Raw genomic sequence first — 23,116 nt, 5'->3', positions numbered from 1 at the left:
AAGATGGCCTTTGGGCTGTGGAAACTGGCCAGATAATCCCCGTGTAAGTAGGTAGTCAATAATCAATAGTCTTTGGGTTTTATCTGATAGCACTTGGGGAAGAAAATGTGAAAGATGATGCATTTTAACTTTTGAGGCTTCCTTGTTTTTGTGTCTTCCTTGCGTGGCGCTTAGTTATGTTCTTGTTCGCATTAACAGACAACCGGGCGGAGCTGATGGAAGTCAACCACGATGACAGAGTGGTCACCACTGAGCACTTTGACCTTTCCCAGGAAATGGAGCGCCTCACTCTGGACTTGATGAAGCCAAAAGGCAGGGAAGTTGAGAGGCGGCTCACAAGCCCAGTCATTAACACCAGCCTCGATACTAAAAATATTGCTTTTGAAAGGTACGCATTTAGGTTCTGTATTTTAACGTCTAATCCCTTTACTGCCGTCCTTAGTGGCATGTAGATATGAATCGGAAATTACGGGTGGATTGGGATTTTTCTAATATGGCATAATAAACAGTAGTGGGTTTTAATGTTGCTTTCTGTTCTAACCAAGTAGAAACCATAGCTGACATCTTCTTTCATAGATCATTTTTATAGCACGTTGGTTATGTCTTGGAGAAATGTCTTCATATTCTTTTCCTTTCGATCGGATTTTATTTGAATTTTTTGTTTTGGTGTTTGGGGATCCAGAAGATTCCCTAGTCCCAAACCATGGAGCTTTGAATTTCTGGAAGCTAGAATTGACCCAGTATTGATTGTGGTTGTACTAATATTAGTCAAATTCACACTTACCATATAGTTTTAATGTGGTCCTTTCCCCCTGTGAGGCCTAATAGTTTCGAGCAAGAGTTTGGAGGAGTTTTCAGTTCTATTCTAGATTCTACAAGAAGAAACTTCTGGAGAGGTTTGTGCCTTGGTTAACCAGGAGGAGAACAGTGTCTCTGGTCATCTGCCTCTGGGCCTTGCAGAGGCATGGAGAGCTTTTGAGTGTAGGGGAAGTAGAGGCTGTCAGAGCTATTGGCCTGAGTGTTTTTACCTCAGAACACACTGAGCTGAGGGAGTCTGCAAGAGCCCTTGAGTGTTTGCCTAGGATGTCACATCCAACTCTCTGTAAACCAAAGCAGCATAGCCTGAGCTAATGTGGATACATATTATCCTGGATTTAGGCTTTCTTTACTCTTAATGAATATACTAACTTTCCTCTCTTTTTCTTTTCTGTGTTTCCATAAAATTAGTTCTTAAGACTGAGAATTTTCTGTTGAGTCAAATGTAAGACTGAAGTGCCCTTTTCTTCTAATTTAGATAGAGCAGTGGAATTAGGACATCTGTTAGTAGCAGAAGAGAAAACCCAAATACCAGTCAGTGTGGTGTCCTGATACTGCTGCTGCTTGGGTAGTGGTACCCCTGTGAGGCAGGGTCAGTCCCCCGTCGCCAGCCTTGCCAGGTGATGACTGTCTACCAGGGACTCTCTGTGGCTTTACCTGAGAGGGTCCTGGGAAGGCCCCTGAAGCTTGGCACACACCTCTGCAGACAGGGAGAGCACCTTCGGCTAGGGCTCTGTTGCTAAAGCTGGGAATAGAGGAGCCTGCTGTCACCGCTGCGGCCCAGCTGTGGAGACGGGGGTGGGACGAACTGAGTGCCACTGGCAGGGCCGCTGAATGACTGTGTGGCTTTGGGGAGGTGGCTCGGTCTCTCCGGGTTCCCGTGTCCCTGAAAGAAACAAAGGAATGAATCTCGAGATGACGTTGCTAAAGTCCCCACGACCCTAAGATGTCATGAGAAGAGCTGCTATTCCCTGATTCATTGGCAGTTACTCTAGTCAGTGTTCTTAAGTGTAACTTACAAAGGGCACGCCAATTACTGGCGGCTGCCCTGCGGAGGGTAGATGGTATGTGATGGCACGTTCCATTTGTATGGAGGACTAAGGTGTATCTGGTATTCGTATGGCCACGAGGTCTTAAGAAGGTTCAAGCTAGCCTCCTTTTGCAACTGACAGTGGGTCTCAGAGACAGGGTTTCTGGTAGACGGCTGCTTTTTATGGTGGTGCTCGGAATTAGATATGCAGTCAGTGAGTTTCTTGTGCATCAAGCAAGGATTGAGCCACTTGAGTGGTAGAAAAGGTGTGCACACGTCCTTCCTACTGGAGGTGGGAGTGTGTGTTTGATTGAATCGGGAAGGTGTGCTCTCTTGTGATAGTCATTCTCGCCCATCTCTTTCCTCTGATCTGTTACGGAGAGCCTGAGGCTTGCTTCCTGCGTGAGTTTTCGGCCTGCCAGTGCGTACCCTCTGGCCGCAGTCTGGGTTTGTCTCTTCTCTGAAAGATTAGGCTCTGCTAGCCTGAAACAGAACGTTCCCTGCCACTCTCAGAGCCTTCCTCTGAATGGCTCAGCAGCATCCAGGCCACAGCGCTGGCCCAGTGGCTCCTGGTGTGGCAGTCTCGGCGGACACGGGCAGAGGTGAAAATGGCAAGAGGGGGAGCTGGGTGTCCTCCTGTCATTTTCAGATGCCTCTGCGTGTCATGTTGATCAAGGGCCAAGGAGTTATTAGAATTTTGGTTTTAAATTAGGTCGCTGAATTTAATCATCAAGCTGTCAGAGCGGGGCTGGAAAGGGGGGTGCAGCAGCTAGGGTTGCCAGCTGAGCAGATGCAGAGCAGTGGGCTGCACAGCGGTCCCCAGGGAGAGCCACGCAGCTCCGTCTCCCCAGCAGGCCCGCAGGATGAAGGAGAGCAGACGGAGTCATCCTTTGGTACCTCGGAAGACTGTGTGCCAGAAAACAGTTCCCTCCCAGGCCAAAATATCAAGTGACTTGGTGAAAGACAAGGAACTGAGGACTGAATCTGTTAACTAAAAGGACTCTCTCGATTTTCACTTATTGATGACTCAAAGGGGACTCTGGTTTATGAATCAGTGGGGACCCTAACCCCTTGCCCCCCCGGATTTTGGGTTTGTTTCTGAAATGTGAAGTGGAGATAGCTAGCATCTGGTGTAATTCCTTTAGGGTTTCTCTCTCTCTCCCTCCATGGGTCATGCTGCCTAATTGTGGACGACTAATCAGAAAGGTAAAGTTCTGGTCCCTCCTTTCTCTAATGGGCTATAACATACACATAAAACCCTGCATATCCCATCTGGACTAATGAAGCTGTCTGGAAACATGAGATGCAAATGACCTGTATCTTCTTTGTGGGTTGGCTAACCTTCCAGTTCCTGGAGCTTTCTGCGTGATGCCCCACTTCCCTCTGGGGTCAGGGCAGAGGGCAAGCTGTTGTTCTCTGTGGGGCCAAGTGCAGCAGTCACAGCGGAGCTAGGATGTGATGTCCTAGACAAAAGGGCAGACCAGGCTGGTCAGGGCTCCCCTGTGAGTGGTGGTATTTCCCAGGGTGAGCTGCTTTGAAAATGAACCAGAGCCTCTTGGCCGCTCTGGGCTCTAAATGCATTTCTTCCCAGAAGTATGTTGAGTGGAATAACTGGGTTTTCGGCACTTTACCACCGCCGTAGCTGCCACTGCAATGCTGGGCTACTTTAAAAGCAGTTCCACAGACCTGGAATGAATGCCTGGGCTGAAAAACTGCTTTTAGCAGAACATACTTTCCTCTGCTGCACCAGACCTGATAAAACATGTGACTCCCAAGCCGTTTTGCAGGCATTAATGGCTTCTCCAAGTGGCTTGCCACAGTGATGAGTTCCTGCCCCACCCGCTCTCTCCTGAGGAGCAGGACGGTCTGCCCCGTTGTTCTAAGAATTCCTCGATTGAGATGCGGCCGCTCATGGGGACAGAGCCGCTGACGTCCATGCCCACAGTTACAATGATCCAGATAAATGCTCTGACCCAGATACCACCTCGTAGCGAGCCCTTGGACGCTGGTTCTCTTCATTCATGTGTTTAGGACAGCTGTCCAGTGAATGTCACCACCTTTGTTGCCTATGCTGGCAGTTTTTGTAAAGAAGCCAAGAACGGAGGCTTTCTGTGCCAGGGGTGAGGCTAGTTGATTAATAACCGTGGGAGGGGGTGGGGATCCTTAAGCCATCTGTCACCAAGAGCATCGTTTTATGGACAATAGGACCATAATCATCAAGTGTCCTTCACCACTTTAAGCTGGGGGAAATAAACTATAAAGGCTGCAGGGATAAATCTGAATGGCATATTGTACATGTAGAAATTTGTGGTGTTCACTTTTTATCAGAACTAAATCCGGATTCTGGGGCTGGAGGACAGATAAAGCAGAAGTTGTTAATGGTTACGAAGCAAAGGTAAAAGGAAACTCTTAAATAAGATTTAATATAGCTATTTAGCTTCTATGCAAATGAGGAGTCTGTTCAGATTTTTTCATGCCTCTGTGCCATGGAGATGCTCTGGGGAATAAAGTACTGCTTAGCATCTCTCACTTGGATTTGTATCTTATCTGACTTTCAGAAAATAGAATAGCACATCCCGAGGAGGCCCCTAGTATGCCAAAGAGAAACAGTGGTGTAGAGAAGTGAGTCCGGGTGCCAGTCTCGTCCCCATAGCAGTGACTGTTCCTTTAATTCTTTAAGGAGGAAAAGAAAGGATTAGACTCAAACCTGCATGTTGATCTTTTTTATAACCTGAGTGGGTTTAAAGAAAAAAAGTAGCTTTAATGAGCCTCCATTTTCATAGTCAGTCTAATTGTAACCAGCGGCTTGACAGCCCACTCGCATGACATCAGTGCATTAAGAATACAGTTGTCAAGAGTGGAGACAGCTGTCAGTCGGGTCCTCCGGCGTCTTGTCAGCTGGAGCACTCTGCTTGCTGGCTTTTCCATAGCCCTGCAGTCCAGCAGGGATTGCTGGCTCCTGATGCCGGAGCCAGGCACCGCAGGATCCTCTGGTGACCTCTGAGTGGGCAAAGACACTTACATCATGCTCCACGGGACGCATTTAGACACAGTCGCTCCAGTGCTGTGTGGGCTTCCTCGAGTCTCTGATCGTGGGGAATCCACGTATGGCACAGTTAATTCTGCTTACCGTGAGATTCAATCTTCCAGACCCCCACATTCCTCAGGCGGTCTTGAGAACAGAGCCCTGACTCTGGTGGTGAGAATAATTTTTGTCCGTAGATGGCATAGCTTTTTAAATAGTGACTTGCTGGTTTCCTCGTAAGTCTTTTATGGGTATAGAGAACCTTGTGTTCGTTCTGTTTTCCTTCTGCCCAGCAGATGGCTGTCTTAAGTCAGTCCTGTTATAAGATCACCACAGATAAGTACAGAAGCCCATGACGCAGCTTTGGGGTAGGAATAGCACGATAGGATAGCATGATAGGAATCCAGCTGGGAGACCTAAATATCAGGACCTTTGTTTGAGGGTATTTAGCAACACAAAGGGCAGGCGGGAAGATGCAGCCATCCCTTTTCACTCCTCGGTATTTAAAACTGTCAGAGATGCAAATTAACTGCTGATGCATTTCTAAGTTGATAGCTTGTATATTTTCTCTGAAGGATCCTAATGATTGTCAACCATTTCTCATTTTTATTTTGCTGAATTTTCTTTTTTTTCTTTCTTTTTATTTTTTGGCTTCAGCATTCTTGCTCTTGCTATGCTTATTTTTTGAGTTTTGATTCCCTATGTCACTGTTTTCTTTTGCACACATCTCTCAAGGTTTACACAGTAAACAATGTGAGTGTGATAACCAAAATCCGGACAGAACATCTGACCGAGGAAGAAAAAAAGAGATATAAAGGTAATCCTCCCTCTTTTGTTTAGCCGAGAGAGAGAGAGAGAGAGAGAGAGAGAGAGAGAGAGAGAGAGAGAGAGAGACCCTTTGTTGGCTTCGTTAAGTTTTGGGGTGAATGTGGTCAGGTCAGGCTCATCCTAACCCTAACTTCCTTTTTACAAAAATGTCCTTATTCTGGCCCATTCTTGAAGGTGTTACCCATAGTTGGCTTCAAGTGGAATTAAAGCCACACAGGAGGGTTTGTTTTTGTCTTCTGAAGAACAATTGCTGGATCTGACCAAAAAGGTAGATAAGGGTATTGGAGACTAGTTCTCGCTGGAATGAGCGATTCTGTCCAAACTCGCACCATGAAAGATCTGGACAGAACCCGGGCTCTGAGCCCAAACACTGCCAATACGTGGTGTTTATATCTCAGCCCCACCAGTGGCCTGTGGCTCAGGTTCATCAGCAGTGAGATGGCAGTGCTTGGGAGGATGGGATGAGTTGCCTCGCGCTAACTAACCTTTGGTAGCTTCCGGCAGAGTGCGGCAAGCATGTGGTCATTGCTGGCCACCTCCACCACCACCAGCGCTGTTACTAGGACTCTGTTTTGGCAGATGAGGACTCTGTGCCCCTCCCCCACCAGGCTCATTCCCAAACCCAAACTCCTTCTGCTTTAGTTCTTGTAACTGTTGCTAATCTAGGTTAGAGACCCTAATAAATATTCTGTAAGGGTAAATTAGCTGATGGTTATTGTAGATGATTTTACCAGTCTGCCCATAAATGGACTTCCTAATGTAGGTAGCTGGGATCCAGAACTTTAAAATAGGTTGAGAATCTCTTTCTGCAGTCACAAGTAAGGTATAATGTTAGACATTAAACTTTCCACCCCCCCCTCTGTAGCAGACAGGAACCCACTGGAATCTTTGCTGGGAACTGTGGAACACCAGTTTGGTGCTCAAGGGGTAAGTGGAAGCAGCGAGCTCTCACGTTCACAAAAGGACATGACTTTTCTGTGCTGTGATGGCATTTACTGAATCTGACCAGGCCTCTTTGTCTGCAAGGCTGAAGAGCACTTCCAAGCTGAAATCTGAGATACTCTTTTGGAAGAGAAATAGAGAGTCTCACAAATAAAGATTTTAGAGGAGGAGCGTAACTATGCAAATTAGGTGCTTTCTCATCTGTAAACTTAAAAAGGATTCAGGACTTTGTACTTTAACCGAGCACCTTAACATTTTCTTACTTGATCCTTACGAGAACTATGTGGAGTTAATATAATGGCTGTCAGAGGGTCAGAAAAGTAAGATTCCCTTTCCGGTGTCCCGAGCGAGAGCCTGACAGAGCTGGAACATAAACTCCAGGTCTCCCAGATCTTACGTGCTTTCAGCTATTTCTCTTTTTTTCTTTTTTACAGTCAGGAGATATACATGCTAAAGAGAGTGGGGACACGTTTGACATGGAGAGACGCGTTAGGTTTCCTGTGTCCTTTCCTCACTCACACCTTTGTAGATTTTCTTGTTCTGTGCAGTAACTTGGTTAAAAAAAAAGGTGGGGGGTGACTAGAACTTCCTGATCTGTAGCTGGTTAATGCATCCATCTCAGAGGCTGAGTGCGTAGGCCTCCACTTGTGAGCACCACTTGGCATTTCTGATTCCCCTGAGTTCTGGCTCGGCAGGACCTCACTACGGAATGTGCCACCGCCAACAACCCCACGGCCATCACGCCTGAGGAGTACTTTAATGAAGAGTTTGATTTGAAGGACCGGGACATTGGAAGGCCGAAAGAGCTGACGATTAGAACACAAAAGTAAGAGAGACTCAGTGGCCACACAGGTTCTTGTTTCAGAAGTTGTGCTGTTTCTTGGGGTCGTGTTGTCATTTTTCTGTCCCTTTCCATTAAACATAATTTGGAAGTTACTTTATCTGAGAAAAGCAAATAGCAGGTTGCCCACTTTCTTCTTAGCCCTTCTCCAAATGGAGTTGAGATGGGATATAAGAATTCCTTGCATTTTTTACTGCCAGCAAGCTTCAGCTGATCCAAAGGCATGATCTACCAGCTATCAATTCTTTCATGCTTGCTGTCAATTCTGGCTGCTGCAGGGTGAGGTCAGCGTGCAGGGCATTTCTCCTGATGGCCAGATCGCATGGTCATCTGAATTCACGGGTCTAGTCCCTTCCCCGCTCCACATTAAGAGAAGTACGGTGGCTGGGAAGGCTGCAGTAAGGAGGAGGCTGGTGCTGTCTACCAGCTGCATAGGGGTCATTCAGTTTTCCTGTCTGGGGGCAACGGCCTCACTCTTGTCTTGGTCCATCTTGCAGGTTTAAAGCGATGCTGTGGATGTGTGAGGACTTCCCACTCTCTCTTGTGGAGCAGGTCATTCCCATCGTTGACCTCATGGCCCGAACCAGCGCTCATTTTGCACGGCTGAGAGATTTCATCAAATTGGAATTCCCACCCGGATTTCCTGTCAAAATAGGTACTGCCCACTAAACCACAGGAGCACCTGCAGGTTCTGCCCGTTTCTGTGGGTGACAGAATGTGCTTCAGGGCACTGAAACATTTTTTTTTTTTTAAGATTTTATTTATTTGAGAGAGAGCAAGAGAGAGCACAAGTGGGGGGCAGGGAGAGGGAGAAGCAGGCTTCCCGCTGAGCAAGGAGCCCGATGTGGGACTCTATCCCAGGCCCCTGGGATCATGACCTGAGCCAAAGGCAGACGCTTAACCTACTGAGCCACCCAGGTGCCCTGGCACTGGAATATTTTAGGCAAAAGCAGAAGATAGTAGATATAATGGAGGAGGTCACAATGATCCTTTAGCTTAATATGGTTTAAAGAAGTGTTGTTGGGGCGCCTGGGTGGCTCAGTCGGTTGAGCGTCTGCCTTCGGCTCAGATCATGATCCCAGGGTCCTGGGATCAAGCCCCACATCGGGCTCTCTGCTTAGAGGGGAGCCTGCTTCTCCCTCTCCTCCCTGCTTGTGCTTTCTTTCTCTAGCTCTTACTCTCTCAAATAAACAAATCTATAAAAGAAAAAAGTGTTGTGGTTTTTAGTTCACTTTCCATATCAAAATTAAGAGATCCCCCAATCATCAGTTCTATTTACAAATGGTGCTAACAGATGTAAAAAGGCATAAAAATGCGACACATTCATTGTTTTCATGTCAAACTAAAGCAACAAATTAGATTGTTTTTGAGGAAGACCACTGACACCAAGATTCTTTGATATGTAAGTATGTTTTAGGGCCTGCATGTTTTAGGGAATGAATAATCCCATACACAATACATAGAACTTGTGAGGAATTTAGAATTTGTATAGTTGCATATTTGCAACACATTTTTCAGTGTGGACTTGATCACTTATTCACTGGGATCTTGGAAAAGCTGCTTAACCTCTCTGAATCTCAGTTTTCCCATCTGTATATTGGGAAGGATAGTTATGTTAATGTTTTTGACATGGTACTAGCACAGTAGGCACTCAGTAAACAGTGGCTATTCTTGTAAAGTTTATTTATGAAAGCTTTTATTTTGTTAGAAATTCCCTTGTTTCATGTCTTAAATGCACGGATTACATTTGGAAATGTTAACGGCTGTAGCACTGCTGAAGAAACTGGATCTCAAAACGTGGAAGGGACCCAGGCCGATTCAGGTAAAGAAAAAAAAAAAAAAAAAAGTTGGGCTTTGTGGTTTAAACACACACACACACATCCAGTTAATGTACTAATTATTCAGTTTGACATTGGAGTATCTTATGAAGTAGATTTCTGCACTGAATGAAAAAATTTTAGATTTTGTTTAGCATCAGTGTAAAAACAACTTGAAGAATATGACCCCACTTGGGGCACCTGGGTGGCTCAGTTGGTTAAGCGACTGCCTTAGGCTCAGGTCATGATCCTGGAGTCCCGGGATCAAGTCCCACGTCGGGCTCCCTGCTCAGTGGGGAGCCTGCTTCTCCCTCTGACCGTCCCCCCTCTCATGCTCTTTCTCTCTCATTATCTTTCTCAAATAAATAAATAAATAAAATATTAAAAAAAAAAGAGTATGACCCCACTTGTATTGAAAAAAAATGGCATAGCTTTAAAAACCAACTTTATTGAGGTGTACTGAATGTATAAGAAAATGCTCTTGCTTTCAGTGCGATAGTTCAGTGCATTTCGACAAATGTGTGTGCCCACGTAACCACCACCACAATCGAGATGTAGAGCATTTCTGTCATCCCACAAAATTTCCTCAGGCTCCCTTGCCATCCATCCAAATTATCTTTTGGATGCTACTCTAAGTGGATTATTTACTTGTTTTCCCGTTACTCTTTGGTAATATATAGAAACAACTGAATTTTTTTTAGCTATTTGTTTTACTGTGGTAAAATGCTGTTCTGTATCTTGGACTAGTTGAAGGATACACAGGCATTTATTTGTTTTATTATTATTTTTTAAAGATTTTATTTATTTGACAGATATAGCGAGAGAGGGAACACAAGCAGGGGGAGTGGGAGAGGGAGAAGCAGGCTTCCCACTGAGCAGGGAGCCCGATGCGGGGCTCGGTCCCAGGACCCTGGGATCATGACCTGAGCTGAAGGCAGACGCCCAATGACTGAGCCACCCAGGTGCCCTGTGTTTTATCACTATTTTTTGAAAGAGAGGGAAGGGAGAGCATGTATGAGCCGGTAGCAGGGAGGGATAGAGGGAGAGAGAGAATCTCAAGTAGACTCCATGCTGAGCATGGAGCCCGACATGGGGCTCAATGTGGAACTTGATTCCATGACCCCAAGATCATGACCCTGAGCTGAAACCAAGAGTCGGATGTCCAACTGACTGAGCCACCCAGGTGCCCTGTTTTATTATCATTTTTATTTTATTTAATTTACAGACATCTTACATACTTTCTTTTACGTGTTTACTGCATTTCATAATAAAAGGGAAAAATACAGAGAGACCTTGGTGTGACTGTGTACATACATCGCATTTCTCAAAAGACATACAAGGAAATACTGGTTACCTCTGGACTTTGGAGATAAGAGAAAGGGTGTAGGGAGAGAGATCTTTATTTTTTTATGACCATGAGTTAATTTTATTACTAAACAAACAAACAAACAAACAAAAAAACCCCAAGACCAAAAGAAAAAGGCAGTATTTTGGTACCTTTCTCTGTCAAGGTTATTGTTCCTCAAAATCTGTCTCACATAGTAGCAAACCTTGATTTTAATCATTTTAATCCTTTTGCTTTTTAATCAAATTTTTATACATTTTAAATTCTAAGTTTGAAGTAGAAATTTGTTTTGCTGATTCCGGCACTGGACTGTTACCCTTTGTGTCTCAGCTTCCCAGGTTGCAAACTTTGAGGTGGATCAGTCTGTATTTGAAATTCCAGACTCTTACCACGTTCAAGACGATGGCAGAAATGTGCATTTACAAGACGAAGATTATGAGATAATGCAGTTTGCCATCCAGCAGAGTTTACTGGAGTCCAGCAGGAGTCAGGTGCACTTGGCGGGACAGACGGCAGGGCATGGGAGGGTTCAAGTTGTAGCTGACTTGTGAGACTCCCTTTTTTTTTTTATAATTTTTTATTGTTATGTTAATCACCACACATTACATCATTAGTTTTTGATGTAGTGTTCCATGATTCATTGTTTGTGCATAACACCCAGTGCTCCACGCAGAATGTGCCCTCTTTAATACCCATCACCAGGCTAACCCATGTGAGACTCCCTGTACATCACAAGTTGGGCATATTCACAGTGTTTACAGAGATTCTATTTTCTGCACCTGGTCTTTCCCAGAAGCTTCTTATGTGACACCATGTGCACAGCCCCAGTCAGCATCATTCACAGGATGTCTCCCAACAGACTTTCCTTCTCCTTAGTTCACCCACGCAGCCCACAATCACGTATTTTTCGGAGCATGCTGTCTGATTTGCCAGTACTGAAAGCGTAGGTCCACGCTAGCGTACACCATCCCGTTTTTTTCTGGAATATTGTCCACGTGTCGGCCGTCTTGTAAGAAGGCATGTGGATTTGAATCCCAGCTTCCTTCCAAAGGAAAACCAGTCACTGTGTTGTGGTTGCTCAGTGTGGGATGAAAATGGTGGTTGGTTCTCTGTTAAGTTTGTTTTTTACTCCTGTGTTTTATTCTGTTGCAAGGATGTAATCCCAAACTGTCAAGAGTCTCGAGCTAAGGGTAGAGCTAAGAGTAGGGCAGACCAGGGTAGGAACAGCTGCCCTTGGTCTCCTCAGGTGGTTCTTCCTCCGGTGTCACCTGCCTGGGACCGTGCAGAGCCTGAGCTCCTCCTCCCCCAACGTCAACTCCTTCCATCCCTGCTCTCCTGTGGCTTCCCGATTCTGCTGGGGTGGGGGCTCTTTGTGTGTCCCCCACCTTTCAATGTCCTGGGCTCTGCTGTTTGTTCCTTGGTTTCTTGTTTCCTTCCATCGCTCGCTCGGCACATGTTTGCAGAGTGGGGGTTCTTTGGTGAAGCAGCCCCAGCCCCTGCACTCACAGGCCCTTTAAGCTTTGACAGTGGCACCCACACTGCGGCGTCCAAGCTCAGGTTTTTGGCATTCTGGTTTTGTTCTTGAAACACTGAGGCTAGACAACGTGCGCCCATCCCCTCCTCCATTCCTCATCGATCCATTCTTTGATCGATTCAGTTTTCTGAAGCTGCTGGGCCAAGGGCCACACCCAGAGCCAGCATATTCCCTTTGGGAGAAGCCCAGCTCCCGGACCTCACTGTCCCTCCAGTGCGCCTTCCTGCCCCTTCTGTAAGTTAGCTTATTCCCCCCACCCCCCGATAACTGCATAAACCTTGCTGACCATAAATTTTGCAAAGGGGAAGGGCCAAAGTCAAAGACAACAAATGTTGCATTATGTATTGTCATCTTGCTTTACAAGAATGACCTCCTTGTTCCTTTAAACTTTGCCCGGGGCTGTTCTGGACAGATTCTGGGTCAAGTGTGAGAGACCGTGGCCGTTAAGCAGGGTAGTGTACCACATTCTACCTGACACTTAGGTGTCGGTTTTGAGATCGCCCAAGTCCCTATTCATTTTTCACGCGGTGTTATCAGACATGGACATGGAAACATTTAAAATTTTGTTCTTGCTGCTTTCATCTCCTTATTGGTATGACGCCTATTCCTTCCAGGAGGGCTTCACGTCCATCATGTTTGTTCTTCGCAGGAACTTTCAGGACCAGCTTCGAATGGAGGGATCAGCCAGACACATGCCTATGACGCCCAGTATGAGAGGTGACTGGCGTGACTCTTAAGGATGAAACTGAGGCCGACACAGGCACCTAGTGTTGATACGGTTGTTGACTAGCTCACAGGCCAGTGCCATTGGCAGACAGGCACCCAGTAAATGCTTTTTCAGTGGTCTGATCTTCTACAAAGAATGTATACTCGCACAGGGTCTAGATGTCCTCAGTGGGAAAAGTATATGCGATTTTAAGAATGAGGAGCCTTTGGGGAATAGATCTGGAGATGAGTAGATTATCTTTTTAAAGGAGGGGATAAAGACTGCAAAGATGTGTTTTATGGAGTATTTTCAGGTACTTCAGGCATCTGTGAAACCCTACTGAAGGAAAACATAGGTTTTGCTTTAAAACAGATCCAAATTCAGTTCCTGACCCCATCACCTAGTAGCTGGGTGATCCTGGGCAGCTTTGTTCGCCTGTCTGAGCCTCAGGTTTCTCACGTGTACACAGCACCCGCGTCTCCAGGGTTATAGGGGATTAAATGGCAACGTGCCCGTGGGGCATATATAAAGTGCCCGGCACGCTGTGCTCTCCGGAGGCAGTTAAATGTAGATGCTGCCGCTGCCCTGATGATGCTGGTCATCGGTTTCTTTTTTCCACCTCTTTTCCCCGCACAGGGCCATCCAGGAGAGCCTCCTCACCAGCTCAGAAGGCCTGGGCCCCGGGGCCTCAAGTGAGACGAGCCGTTTTGATAGCGACTTGCAGCTGGCCATGGAGCTGTCTGCCAAAGAGCTGGAGGAGCGGGAGCTCCGGCTCCGGGAGGAGGAGGAGGAGCTCCAGCAAGTCTTACAGCTGTCTCTCACTGAGAAATAGACCTTCCTGCTCACGGGCTGCACAAAGCAGAGGTTCTGGGCTGCATGCAAGTGCGGCATTGCCAGTGCCCCGGGGCCGAGGGACTGCACCTCGCATGGATGCGGCCCACAGCAGCTGCCCTTCCTTTCCACAGAGGTGCCAGACCAGGGGCTCCCAGGCCCATCCCCGACACTCCCCCGGGGAGGGGCTGGGGACCCTCAGGCCCCATCTCCAGGCTAAGGGGAGGATAGCATTGGCACTTTCCATTGGCTGTGTTGGCTTGCAGGTCACGTTTTTACTACCAGCTTTAGACAAAAACCCCAATCCCCGCAAGTTTGTAGATTAATTTTTATCAAGGAGTGATAACAAAACAAGTTACTGCAGAGTCAGGGTGCTTTTATATATGACAGCAGCAGCCTTTGTAGAGCGTGGTTTATGAGAATTTATGAGACACTTCTTCACAGTTCACCAAAGAAACGGATCATCTGTGCAGATCTAGTCCTTTGTTTTTACCTTTATACCGGGTTTCTAGGACACTATCCCTGCTCCTCCTCCATCTCCACGTTATTGCTCCCTCCCACCCCCAGCCAGAGTTCAAGAGGAGACATGTACAGGCTGTGGTTTAGATTAGGCTTAACTCTTTGCAGCATCACATCAGGATATACAAATGACCACGGATGTTGCCTTAGCCTTAAAAATTACCAGTAGTTTCAAACCACCTCACTCCACACTGAGGGGTCTGATTTGAATTTCTAAAGGCAGCTCCTTTGAGAGCAGGATCCTCCAGGCTAAATTGAAGGCAGCTAATCCTGGCCCCAAAGGAGCAAGGAGAAGAGCCTGAGGCAGGCTGGCCAAATCATTGGACATCATGGAACCAAACCAAGTGTGTTCCGCGCCTTCCCTAGGACAGACCGCCATGGGGAGGCCAAGGGAGACCCCGCTCCAGGCCTAGGCTCACTAGAGAGGAAGGGGTGGCCTTGCAGTTCGGAGTGGAGCTACGAGCGGAACTCAATAGCTCCGTATTCAAAAGGGAAAATGAGGATTCCGCATTGCTTTTTAGAGTTCAACATCTTTCTGGATAAATATATTTTGTAACAGAATCTTTTTATTAATTTTTAAAAGATATAAAAACAACTACCCCCATTGGTAGCAATACAAGGGTATACATTTTCACCAGATCTTCTCAGGCCTTTTTTGGATACCTTAGTAGTTTAACCAGTTTATCTGACCCTTCTGTAAAGCACCACCGCACACCACGCAGAAGAACCCCAGGGAGGAGAGCTGAGGGGGCCCTCACTCTGGCCCGTCTCTTCGTCCCCACAGGCTGCACTGACATAACCTGGTCACAATGGCCTCCTCAGCTCTGCGTCTGTCTCCTCTCTGCTGCGCTGCTTTCAGGATAGGGAGAGAGACAAACTACGTTGCAGTTAGCGTTGCCAGCAAAATGCTCTCGGTCACAGAATCGTGCTTTGGATTGCACACAACCGCCTGCCGTTTTTGTCACAGTCCCACCCGAATTCCTTCTGTTGCGCACACAAGGCCAGGGTCCCGCGGCGTCATGCGTGTTTCAAACACACAGCTCGGTGTCCCGTTGACTCCATGTTCACCCTGAGTGAAGACGCGTGTTGGGAACGGCTGCAGTCAGGCCGCATCGCTTACTGAGGTGAATCTCAGTAATATCCGTGTTTGCATTCCATTGTCCTGCTTCCTGAGGAAGACGACTCCCCGGGAAGTCGGTTCAAAAGGGACCGAGCCTTGTGTCAATCAGTTGCAGCGCTTTCCATCTATGTGTTCACTCTCTGAAAATGCAAATAAAGACTGCTCCCTGGCAGGGTGCTCATACAGTATCCTAGCCAGCCTTTGGGTCTTTTTTCCTTTCCACGTGGTTTCTCCAGTGGCTGAATGTCCCCACACTTCCTGTTTTGTGTGTGACTGGCACAGGGCAATGCCTCGCGACACTCGGCGTCTGTTTCAAAGGTGATCTGCTCCTCTCAGCCTTCCCACCCAGGGTCGTACAGTCCGCACGCCCCACGCTACTCGTTTCACACGGGAACTAAAAGCCAGTCAGCGCTGGGGCTGCCGGAGACACTGCCGTCGTCCTGCAGGAGGTGGGCTGGCTCTTGTGGAGTCCAGGAAGCCACGCCAACATCAGGTCGCTCGTGGGACTGAAGATGCTCCGAGGCGGAAGTGCTCGGTGAGGCTGTTCGTAGAAGGTCAGGTAATAATTTGGGCTTCCAGATTTAGTCTACACCCAGTTACATTGGTAGTAAAAAACGTGGGGGTGGGGGGGTGGGCACCTGAGTGGCTCAGTCGGGTAAGCGTCTGCCTCTGGTCCAGGTCATGATCCCAGGGTGCTGGGACCGAGTCCCTGTATCAGGATCCTTGCTCAGCGGGGAACCTGCTTCTTCCTCTCCCCCTGCCCTTACCCCCTGCTTGTGCTGTTTCTCTCTCAAATAAATAAGATCTTAAAACACATAAAAATGCAAATGGAGGCAGTGACCAGTGAAAAACATTTGGGCTCCAGAAACGAGGCTTGTTATTTCCAGGAAGATGTGAAGGAGCTGCTTTGCTTTGAGGGAAAGTAGACAATACTCTGAGCCAGTGGGGGGGGCACTATGAAGAAAACTCCATCGCCTTAGGCCAAGAGGTGCAATACCTGTGGTGGATTACTTAATGAAAAAACTAATAGTTTCTTCACCTTTAGGTTCATTAAAGCTTAGGCAGTTCAATACCAGCAGGAAACTGAACCACTTCTGCATGGAAGACAGTGCCAGGAACTAAGTATAACAAGGTGCTTTAGACATTCTCCACCAGCAAGCTTGACACTATGTAACGTGAGGTGTCTGCTTCTCAAGGAAGCGAAGTCTGCTCCACATAATGACCAGAAAGAGACAGACTCACTGTACCCACCGGTTTCCTGCTGAGTGCCAAAGACCTCAAGGAACACGAGCTGCAAGACAGCCGCCTCACGGGACGATTCTCAGTGCAGTTAAGTGATGGGGTTCAAAGTCCAAACTAGGCCCACATCTGGAAATGTGTGAATTTCAGATTGAGGTCCAGCTGAAAAAAATATTAAGACTTCCAGAGACCCCAAATCCCAAGCAGCACTTACATATTTATTAATCTCAATTTTAAAGTTGATTAAGATAAGCCATTTTTATGATTGGTATAAATGAAGTGAATATGTTCATTTGGGTACACAGTAGGTATTCTGAGCACAGTTCAAATCAGGAGGCTTAGGCTGCCTCCCCTCCCCCTATTCCCAGAGATACAGGTAAAGGAAATAATGCCACTTGGAAAAGTACTAGTGGTCAGTCTTGGTGCATAAAAGTTTTCAGTAGAGTTATGTGTTCTGTCTCCCAGAATTGTTTGTATCCTTACTCATCTCTGTACTAAGCCTCTTTCTACAAAGATTACTCTGTCCGACTTTAGCTTGAAATTTCATGCTGAACAGATGGTATTGTGGAAATGAAGACGTAGGCTGGGTTTTGGATTTGTACATGGGTAACTATTGCAAGGTTGTTTCAGAAAACGAACATGATTCTCCTGTAAGCTGCCTAGTGATTACTGAGCAAAGGGCAGTTTATCAGGTTGGTTAAGGGGCCTACCAAGGTTTTACTGTTTTCCTCTAAAGTCCTAAAATGCCAAGAATTTTTTAGGCAGTGTATCCAAAGATGGTGTTCCAGATGAGGTGGGGATGTAACCTCCCGGGACATAGCTGTCAGTGCCAGCCTCTCAGAATCCCACCTGCTTCTCCCTGCAGTCCATCAATAACCCTGTTTATGGGACAGGCCCAAGGTGGTGACCCCACCCTTGTCGGTACTGGTTTCACAGTGTTTGATCTTCATCATAATTAAGAAAGATAAGGTGTGTACAGCACCACTTTGCAGATGGAAAAAACCGAGGCTCTGGAGAAGCAGGGACACAAATCCAGGTCTTCAGACCCCTGGCCTGGCCTGAAAGAGGACTTACGGCTCAGTCTCCCGAAATAATACCTTGTCTTGGGGCAACTGTCTTACTTCACATACAAATTTTAAAATGCAACTTCATGGAGCTTCCCTGAGTAGATCAGATGCAAACACACCTGCGTTTCAGATGCTTAGAAAATAATCACTAGGAGTCAAACGGCATGTAAGATTTTACTTTAATTTTAATTGACACTTTGCTCAAAAGCACAGAACGGTGAACAGTTCAGAGGCTCAATGTTAGAGTTACACACAAAATCCTTAAATCCAACGGTTACAGTATCCCACATTATTATTTCACATTCGGTGTGGTTGTTAAAAAAACAAAACAACAAAACACATCAGTGCAGTGACTGGAATACAAGACAACCATTTCAGTTTAGTAACAAAATTAAGCCTAGCACCTTTAAAATAAATACCGATAACCACTTTGTAAGTACAAAAGTATCTTTTCAATAGGAAAAAAAAATCCAGTTCAACAGTGCAAAATAGCATTTTCAAGGTTGAGATGAAATCTGTGTAAACACACATCCGGCTGCCACTCAGCCTCCTACCAGGAACACACACTTCTGTGGGTTGAGGACCTGCCCACCCAGGGCTAAAAAGGGCTCCTGCTGAGTTTCTTTTAGATTCCAAATCTGAAAAGCTGACACAAGTTTGAGGCCAGGGGCTGGAAAGGCTTGAGTGCAGCCCCTGGGAGATCCATGTGCCTCAGCAGGATGGAGCGCTTTTTCAGATGGGCCAACCAGTAACATTTCCAGCCCAACTCTGAGCCTTCCAGCCCCAGGCTGCTCCTGGTTACAGGCCTAGCTGATGTGACCCTGAATTCGGGGGGGGGGGGGGCACGCGAGTGCAGAGCCCAATGTGGCATGAGGAGTGATGGCCTAAGTTCCCCGGAGCTGACACTGCTCCGGCAGTCCAGGCCAACGCAATCTAACTAAACACAGGCGTGATTCTTAACCCCACTGTGGCCAAATGGTTCTCAAGGACAGAATGTCTACATGTTAAGTCTTCCCCTTATGAATATTTTCAAACATTCAGGATTAGTCCTTTCCAGTATGGTTTTCCCACCACTCGCATAGTTAACTGTTTTCCCATCTTTATACTGAACCTTGGAGCTTCAGGTCTTACTTGTAACAAGTGTTAAGTGCAGCCAGATATACAAAGAAACACCAAGAAGCAGACTCCGTTATTTACATTACAGCATTAGGAAAAAATAACTGCAAGATGTTTTTTCTAAATCATTTCACGTTTACCAACTGCCCAGACTGAAGGTCATTTCCAAGTGGCAAAGTTCTGATTCCAACTTCTCCAATGACCCATGTGCAACACAATTTATTCTTTTCCCCAATACTCGTGGAAGAACTTGTTCGCTTGGCTGTCACCGACGCCGAATGGGCTTGTAGACACAAAGTGCCATAAGGATCATGGTCACCAGCAGGATGCTGAAAATGGTTCCCATCAACACTGCAAAAGGAAAACAGGTTACCTCCTAACGGCAGCTCCACGTTCTGTCATTCATCCATTCTTTGACGATAATTTGTCAAGTACCACTCAGTGCCAGGCACTGTGCCAGGTGTGTGAGAAACAGCCAACAGATTCTCTCGGGATGTTTCGGGGGAGGAAATGTAAACACGTAAGAGCATCTCACGGGGTTTGAAGAAATGTGACAGTGATGGGGGCAGGGGCCTGGGGGGAACAGTAGGTAGGGGAGTAGAGAAAGCATCTGAGGAGGGGACACCCAAGCTGAGACCGCGATGAATGGAGGAAGCCAGCCCCATGAAGATCTGCAGGGAGAGCACTGTGGCCCTGAGGGTCAGCAAGAGCAAGCCCTCGGAGCCAGACAAGCCAAGAAAACCAATGAACAGAGAGAGAGAGGCAAACATGGCTGAGGGGGGAAGAAGCAAGGCAGGAAATGAAGCCAGAGAGCAAGGCTGCAGCCAGTTCATGCAGGGCCTCGTACCCATGAAGGCAGCATGGGTTTACTGTAGGTTTAAAGGGAGGGCCAAAGGCAAAGAGTGACATGATCTGATTCAGTTGGGAAAACGGATCCGTCTGGCTGTACGGAGAACCATCCGATTGTAGGGGACAAGAACAGAAGCAGGGAGCCCAACGTCTTTAAAGCCATTCATAATAACTGGAGATGAAAAGAGTAAAGCATTTCAATCTCTAGAAGAGACAAAGGCCAAGCAATGAACTAACTTCACAAACCTCTTCCATTTTGGAGTCAATTTCACGTCTAAAATCTCCAGGGTGCTAAGGTGAGAAATGGGGCCTCCACTCATCACTCAGGTTGAGCTCCGGTATAGGACTAGACCTAAGGCTTTAACATAACCAGCAACCCACTGAAGGGAAGGGCATTCCCATTTGTGTGACTACCTCAGAGCTCTTAGGAGAGTTCCAAATGTTACCTTTACCAAGCAAGTGTACATTTCTTTGTAAGGATGTGGGCCCATCCCAGGTTCCAGTGGGAGCCTAACCATGGCTGTTCTCCAGTGTGGCTACTGGAAAAAAACAAGATTTGACCACAGTTTTATGTAAATCAGTAATCTGGGTGTATTTGTGACCCCTACAAAATGCCCCCACATGGAACCCATATAGAAACACTTTCTTCGGTGAGGAAGGGGAAGAAAGAACGTGGGTGACAAAGACAACCTACTACCCATATAAGCTAAATGTCCTATCTCAAAACAGGCCTTGTTACCTAAATACTTGCTCTTATTTTCAAAGTCTTGAATTCCACGAATTTCTAAGGTTCTCACTGCAATTGGACCTCAAGTAGCCTTACTCCATTTAAACCATTTTCTTGCATTTGACATTCTGAAAGAACTCTCAAAGACAAAACAACCCCCCCCCCCCACTCCCAAAGCAGGAATGCAGGGGGCTGGAAGTGGAGAATAGAATTTCAAAAGGCATCTGAAAAGGTTTAAAATCATGGGTTGTTAGGTACATAATGTCCATTTGGATAGCTATCCATTGGAGGCTTGATCACTTCTCCCATTCTTCATCTTTTTACCTCTCCTGCACTTTGCACATAGTTACTAGTTGCCTGAATGGTAGGCTCAGGCAGAACCTAAGACTATTTAGGCCCTTCCTTACTGGTCACTTCCCATTGCTGAGCTTCGTTTCCTACAGCTATAAAATGTGGCAAGTGAAACCCACCTCAAGAGGGTTTCCTGAAACCTAATTATGGTAGCCTATGAAAAGCACTCAATAGAGTGAGGACACAGAACATGCAGACGGTAAATGAAAGCTGTTATGATGACCAAAACAGGCAACACAGATGGCACAGTGGTCAAGAATCCAGGGTCTGGGGTCAGACCGTCTGGGCTCCCATCTTCACTGACAGGTTATGTGTTCTCAAATAAGTTACACAATCTCTCTGTTTCCTCCTCTGAAAGGAGACAAAAATACCCACTGCACAAGATTGTTTAGGGTAGTGTTTTCCAAACTAGTCCTGTGGTAAAGGACTAGTTTTTATAATTTGTAGCCTGTCCCAGGCCATTACTATGTGCTTACTAGTAAGCAGCTCCCTCTACCTACGAAGCATGTCAGTCCAGGCACACCTAGGACTGGTCTCTATTTGCTTGGATGTTGCAACAGGGTCAAATTGTTAAATTCCTAAACACTACATTTCTGGAGTCCTCTCTGCAGATAAATAGTTTGGAGACCCCAATGGTCTGCTTGAATAGTATTATTCTCTTTGAATAGTATTATTGTACAGTAATGGTTCTCAACCAGGGGGATTTTGCCCCAGTGGACAGCTGGTAATGTCCAGAGAGATTCTGATTATCCAGACTGGAATCAGGTGTGCTACTGGCACCTAGTGGGTAAAGGCTGGGAATGCCACCCAACATCTTACAGTGCTCAGGAGAGTGTGCCTCACCTCCCCCACAAAGAACCATCAGGTCCACCATGTCATAGTACCCAGGTGGAGAAACTCTGTTCCAAAGGACTAAGCAGCAGAACATGTGAAACCACTCAGCAGAGTGCTAGGTACACAATAAGAGGCCAATACATAAATTCAATACAGGAATTCATGTAGAGTCAAGAGAATCCAAAAATGATACTACGCGGCACAGAGACACAGATGCATCACTGAGGTATAGTGGAAAGAAAGGGGTTTGGCAGAAGAGGAGGAGTTACTGTGAATCCTGTCAAGCGTTTAGCTCCCGGACCCCTTCCAAAGCCATGTACACCATATGTACCTATGCGTGTATTTATATGTCTTTGAGAGCTCCTCCCAAAAGGTATGTTTCAAGCTCCACAAAACCTAGGTTCCAGTGCTGGTTTCCTATGCTCTCGGAAAGTCCTGTGCCCATGAAACCTTTAGTAAGCAGACACAGCATAAAGCGAAAAAAGTTGCCATTAATTTACATGGAAAAAATTCTGAGCTTCCCAGACCCCAAAAATAACCCGTCTTAATCTTTCCTACACCTTGAGACACATTTTAGCTAAGGGATACACAAAATAAATCGAGGACACGCAGATACTCACAGACACATTTCAAAGCTATAGGGGCATGATGCTAATACGAGGAGTGCAGTTCCGGGGACGGAGTTTGGTGGTGTCACTCTCGCAGCTCGGGGCGTGCACTGCTAAAAAACCTGCTGAGCGCTCTTTTCACTTTTTGCCATTTTTCGTAAAAAGGAAAAATCCTCTTCAGATTTATTCAGGTTAGCGAAAACAGATACTAATTTGGGTTTTTCCTAAGAGTGAAAGGGCATAACGAGAACTTTCGAAAAGCAGAGTGGGGGGTGGGGTACCAGTACTGGCTCCCACCGCTATCCTAGCTGTGTAAACGTGGACAAATAACTTCACCTCTCTGAGTTTCATTTTCATCCGGAAAACGGGGCTGTAATTCTCAGCTCTCTCATTAAGTTACCCTTGTTGCCTAGCCCGGGCCCACTAAGCCAAAGACGGGGCCCGACTCCCAGCTCATTCGGCAGGCAGGACACAAGCAGAGCCTATCTTGCACCAGGCCTGGCGCGGAGTGGGACGGGCTCAGGCCGGCCGCACCTGCACCCCCAGCCCCCCACGTCCCCTCCTCTCCCACGTCCCGTCTGCCCGCCGCCAGCCGGCCCGCGGCCGCTCACCCAGGTTCTGCCCACGCAGCACGGCGTACGGCCGGCTCCGCTCCGGCGGCTCCACGGGGCTTGGGGCCTCCGCCTGCCGCGGCAGGAGGCTGCCCAGGCCGAAGCACAGCCACCAGCACAGAAGACGCGACATCTTTTCCTGCCGCAGCAGCGGAGAGCTCACTTCCGCCAAAAGCCCCGCCTCCGTCCCCGCCCTCGTGACGCCTTCCGGCGTGGGCGTTGCCAGGGTAACCATACACCCGGGCAGCGTTTGCCCTGTCGCGCGAGGTTCCTTCGGGATTGACATTCCTCCTAGGCCAACGTTTCCGCCCGGGCCAGTTTTCAGCTGGATCACCGGTTCGTCTGGGACAAATGTCCATC

The 23,116-nt window shown here is 47.1% G+C and overlaps 2 protein-coding genes across 4 annotated transcripts in view; one reads left to right on the top strand and one right to left on the bottom strand.

Moving 5' to 3' along the window:
• ANKRD13A (ankyrin repeat domain 13A) overlaps positions 1-13,827 on the top strand; it is a 30,399-nt gene extending 16,572 nt beyond the window's left edge. For 2 of the 3 annotated variants that reach the window (XM_028116474.2, XM_028116476.2), the window contains exons 6-15: positions 199-388; positions 4,175-4,241; positions 5,607-5,688; positions 6,565-6,626; positions 7,337-7,467; positions 7,980-8,137; positions 9,191-9,304; positions 10,975-11,135; positions 12,828-12,895; positions 13,521-13,827. In XM_028116474.2, coding sequence (XP_027972275.1) covers positions 199-388; positions 4,175-4,241; positions 5,607-5,688; positions 6,565-6,626; positions 7,337-7,467; positions 7,980-8,137; positions 9,191-9,304; positions 10,975-11,135; positions 12,828-12,895; positions 13,521-13,716 — 1,229 coding nt within the window. In that variant the 3' untranslated portion in view covers positions 13,717-13,827. The remainder of the gene's footprint in view (positions 1-198; positions 389-4,174; positions 4,242-5,606; positions 5,689-6,564; positions 6,627-7,336; positions 7,468-7,979; positions 8,138-9,190; positions 9,305-10,974; positions 11,136-12,827; positions 12,896-13,520) is intronic. The other variant, XM_028116475.2, reaches the window with a different exon arrangement.
• Positions 13,828-17,822: 3,995 nt separating this feature from the next.
• CUNH12orf76 (chromosome unknown C12orf76 homolog) lies at positions 17,823-22,909 on the bottom strand. Its single transcript, XM_088019443.1, has 2 exons — positions 22,757-22,909; positions 17,823-19,127 (listed from the first exon to the last, which is right to left on the bottom strand). The coding sequence occupies exons 1-2, from the start codon at positions 22,887-22,889 to the stop codon at positions 19,042-19,044; spliced, it is 219 nt and encodes a 72-aa protein (XP_087875569.1). The 5' UTR covers positions 22,890-22,909; the 3' UTR covers positions 17,823-19,041.
• Between the last annotated feature and the right edge of the window lie 207 nt (positions 22,910-23,116).

This window comes from Eumetopias jubatus, unplaced genomic scaffold (genome assembly GCF_037043125.1).
Source record: "Eumetopias jubatus isolate StellerSeaLion01/CBP00866 unplaced genomic scaffold, mEumJub1_p1.0 scaffold_16, whole genome shotgun sequence".
Lineage (NCBI taxonomy): Eukaryota > Metazoa > Chordata > Mammalia > Carnivora > Otariidae > Eumetopias > Eumetopias jubatus.
This window is presented reverse-complemented; position numbering and strand designations above follow the sequence as displayed.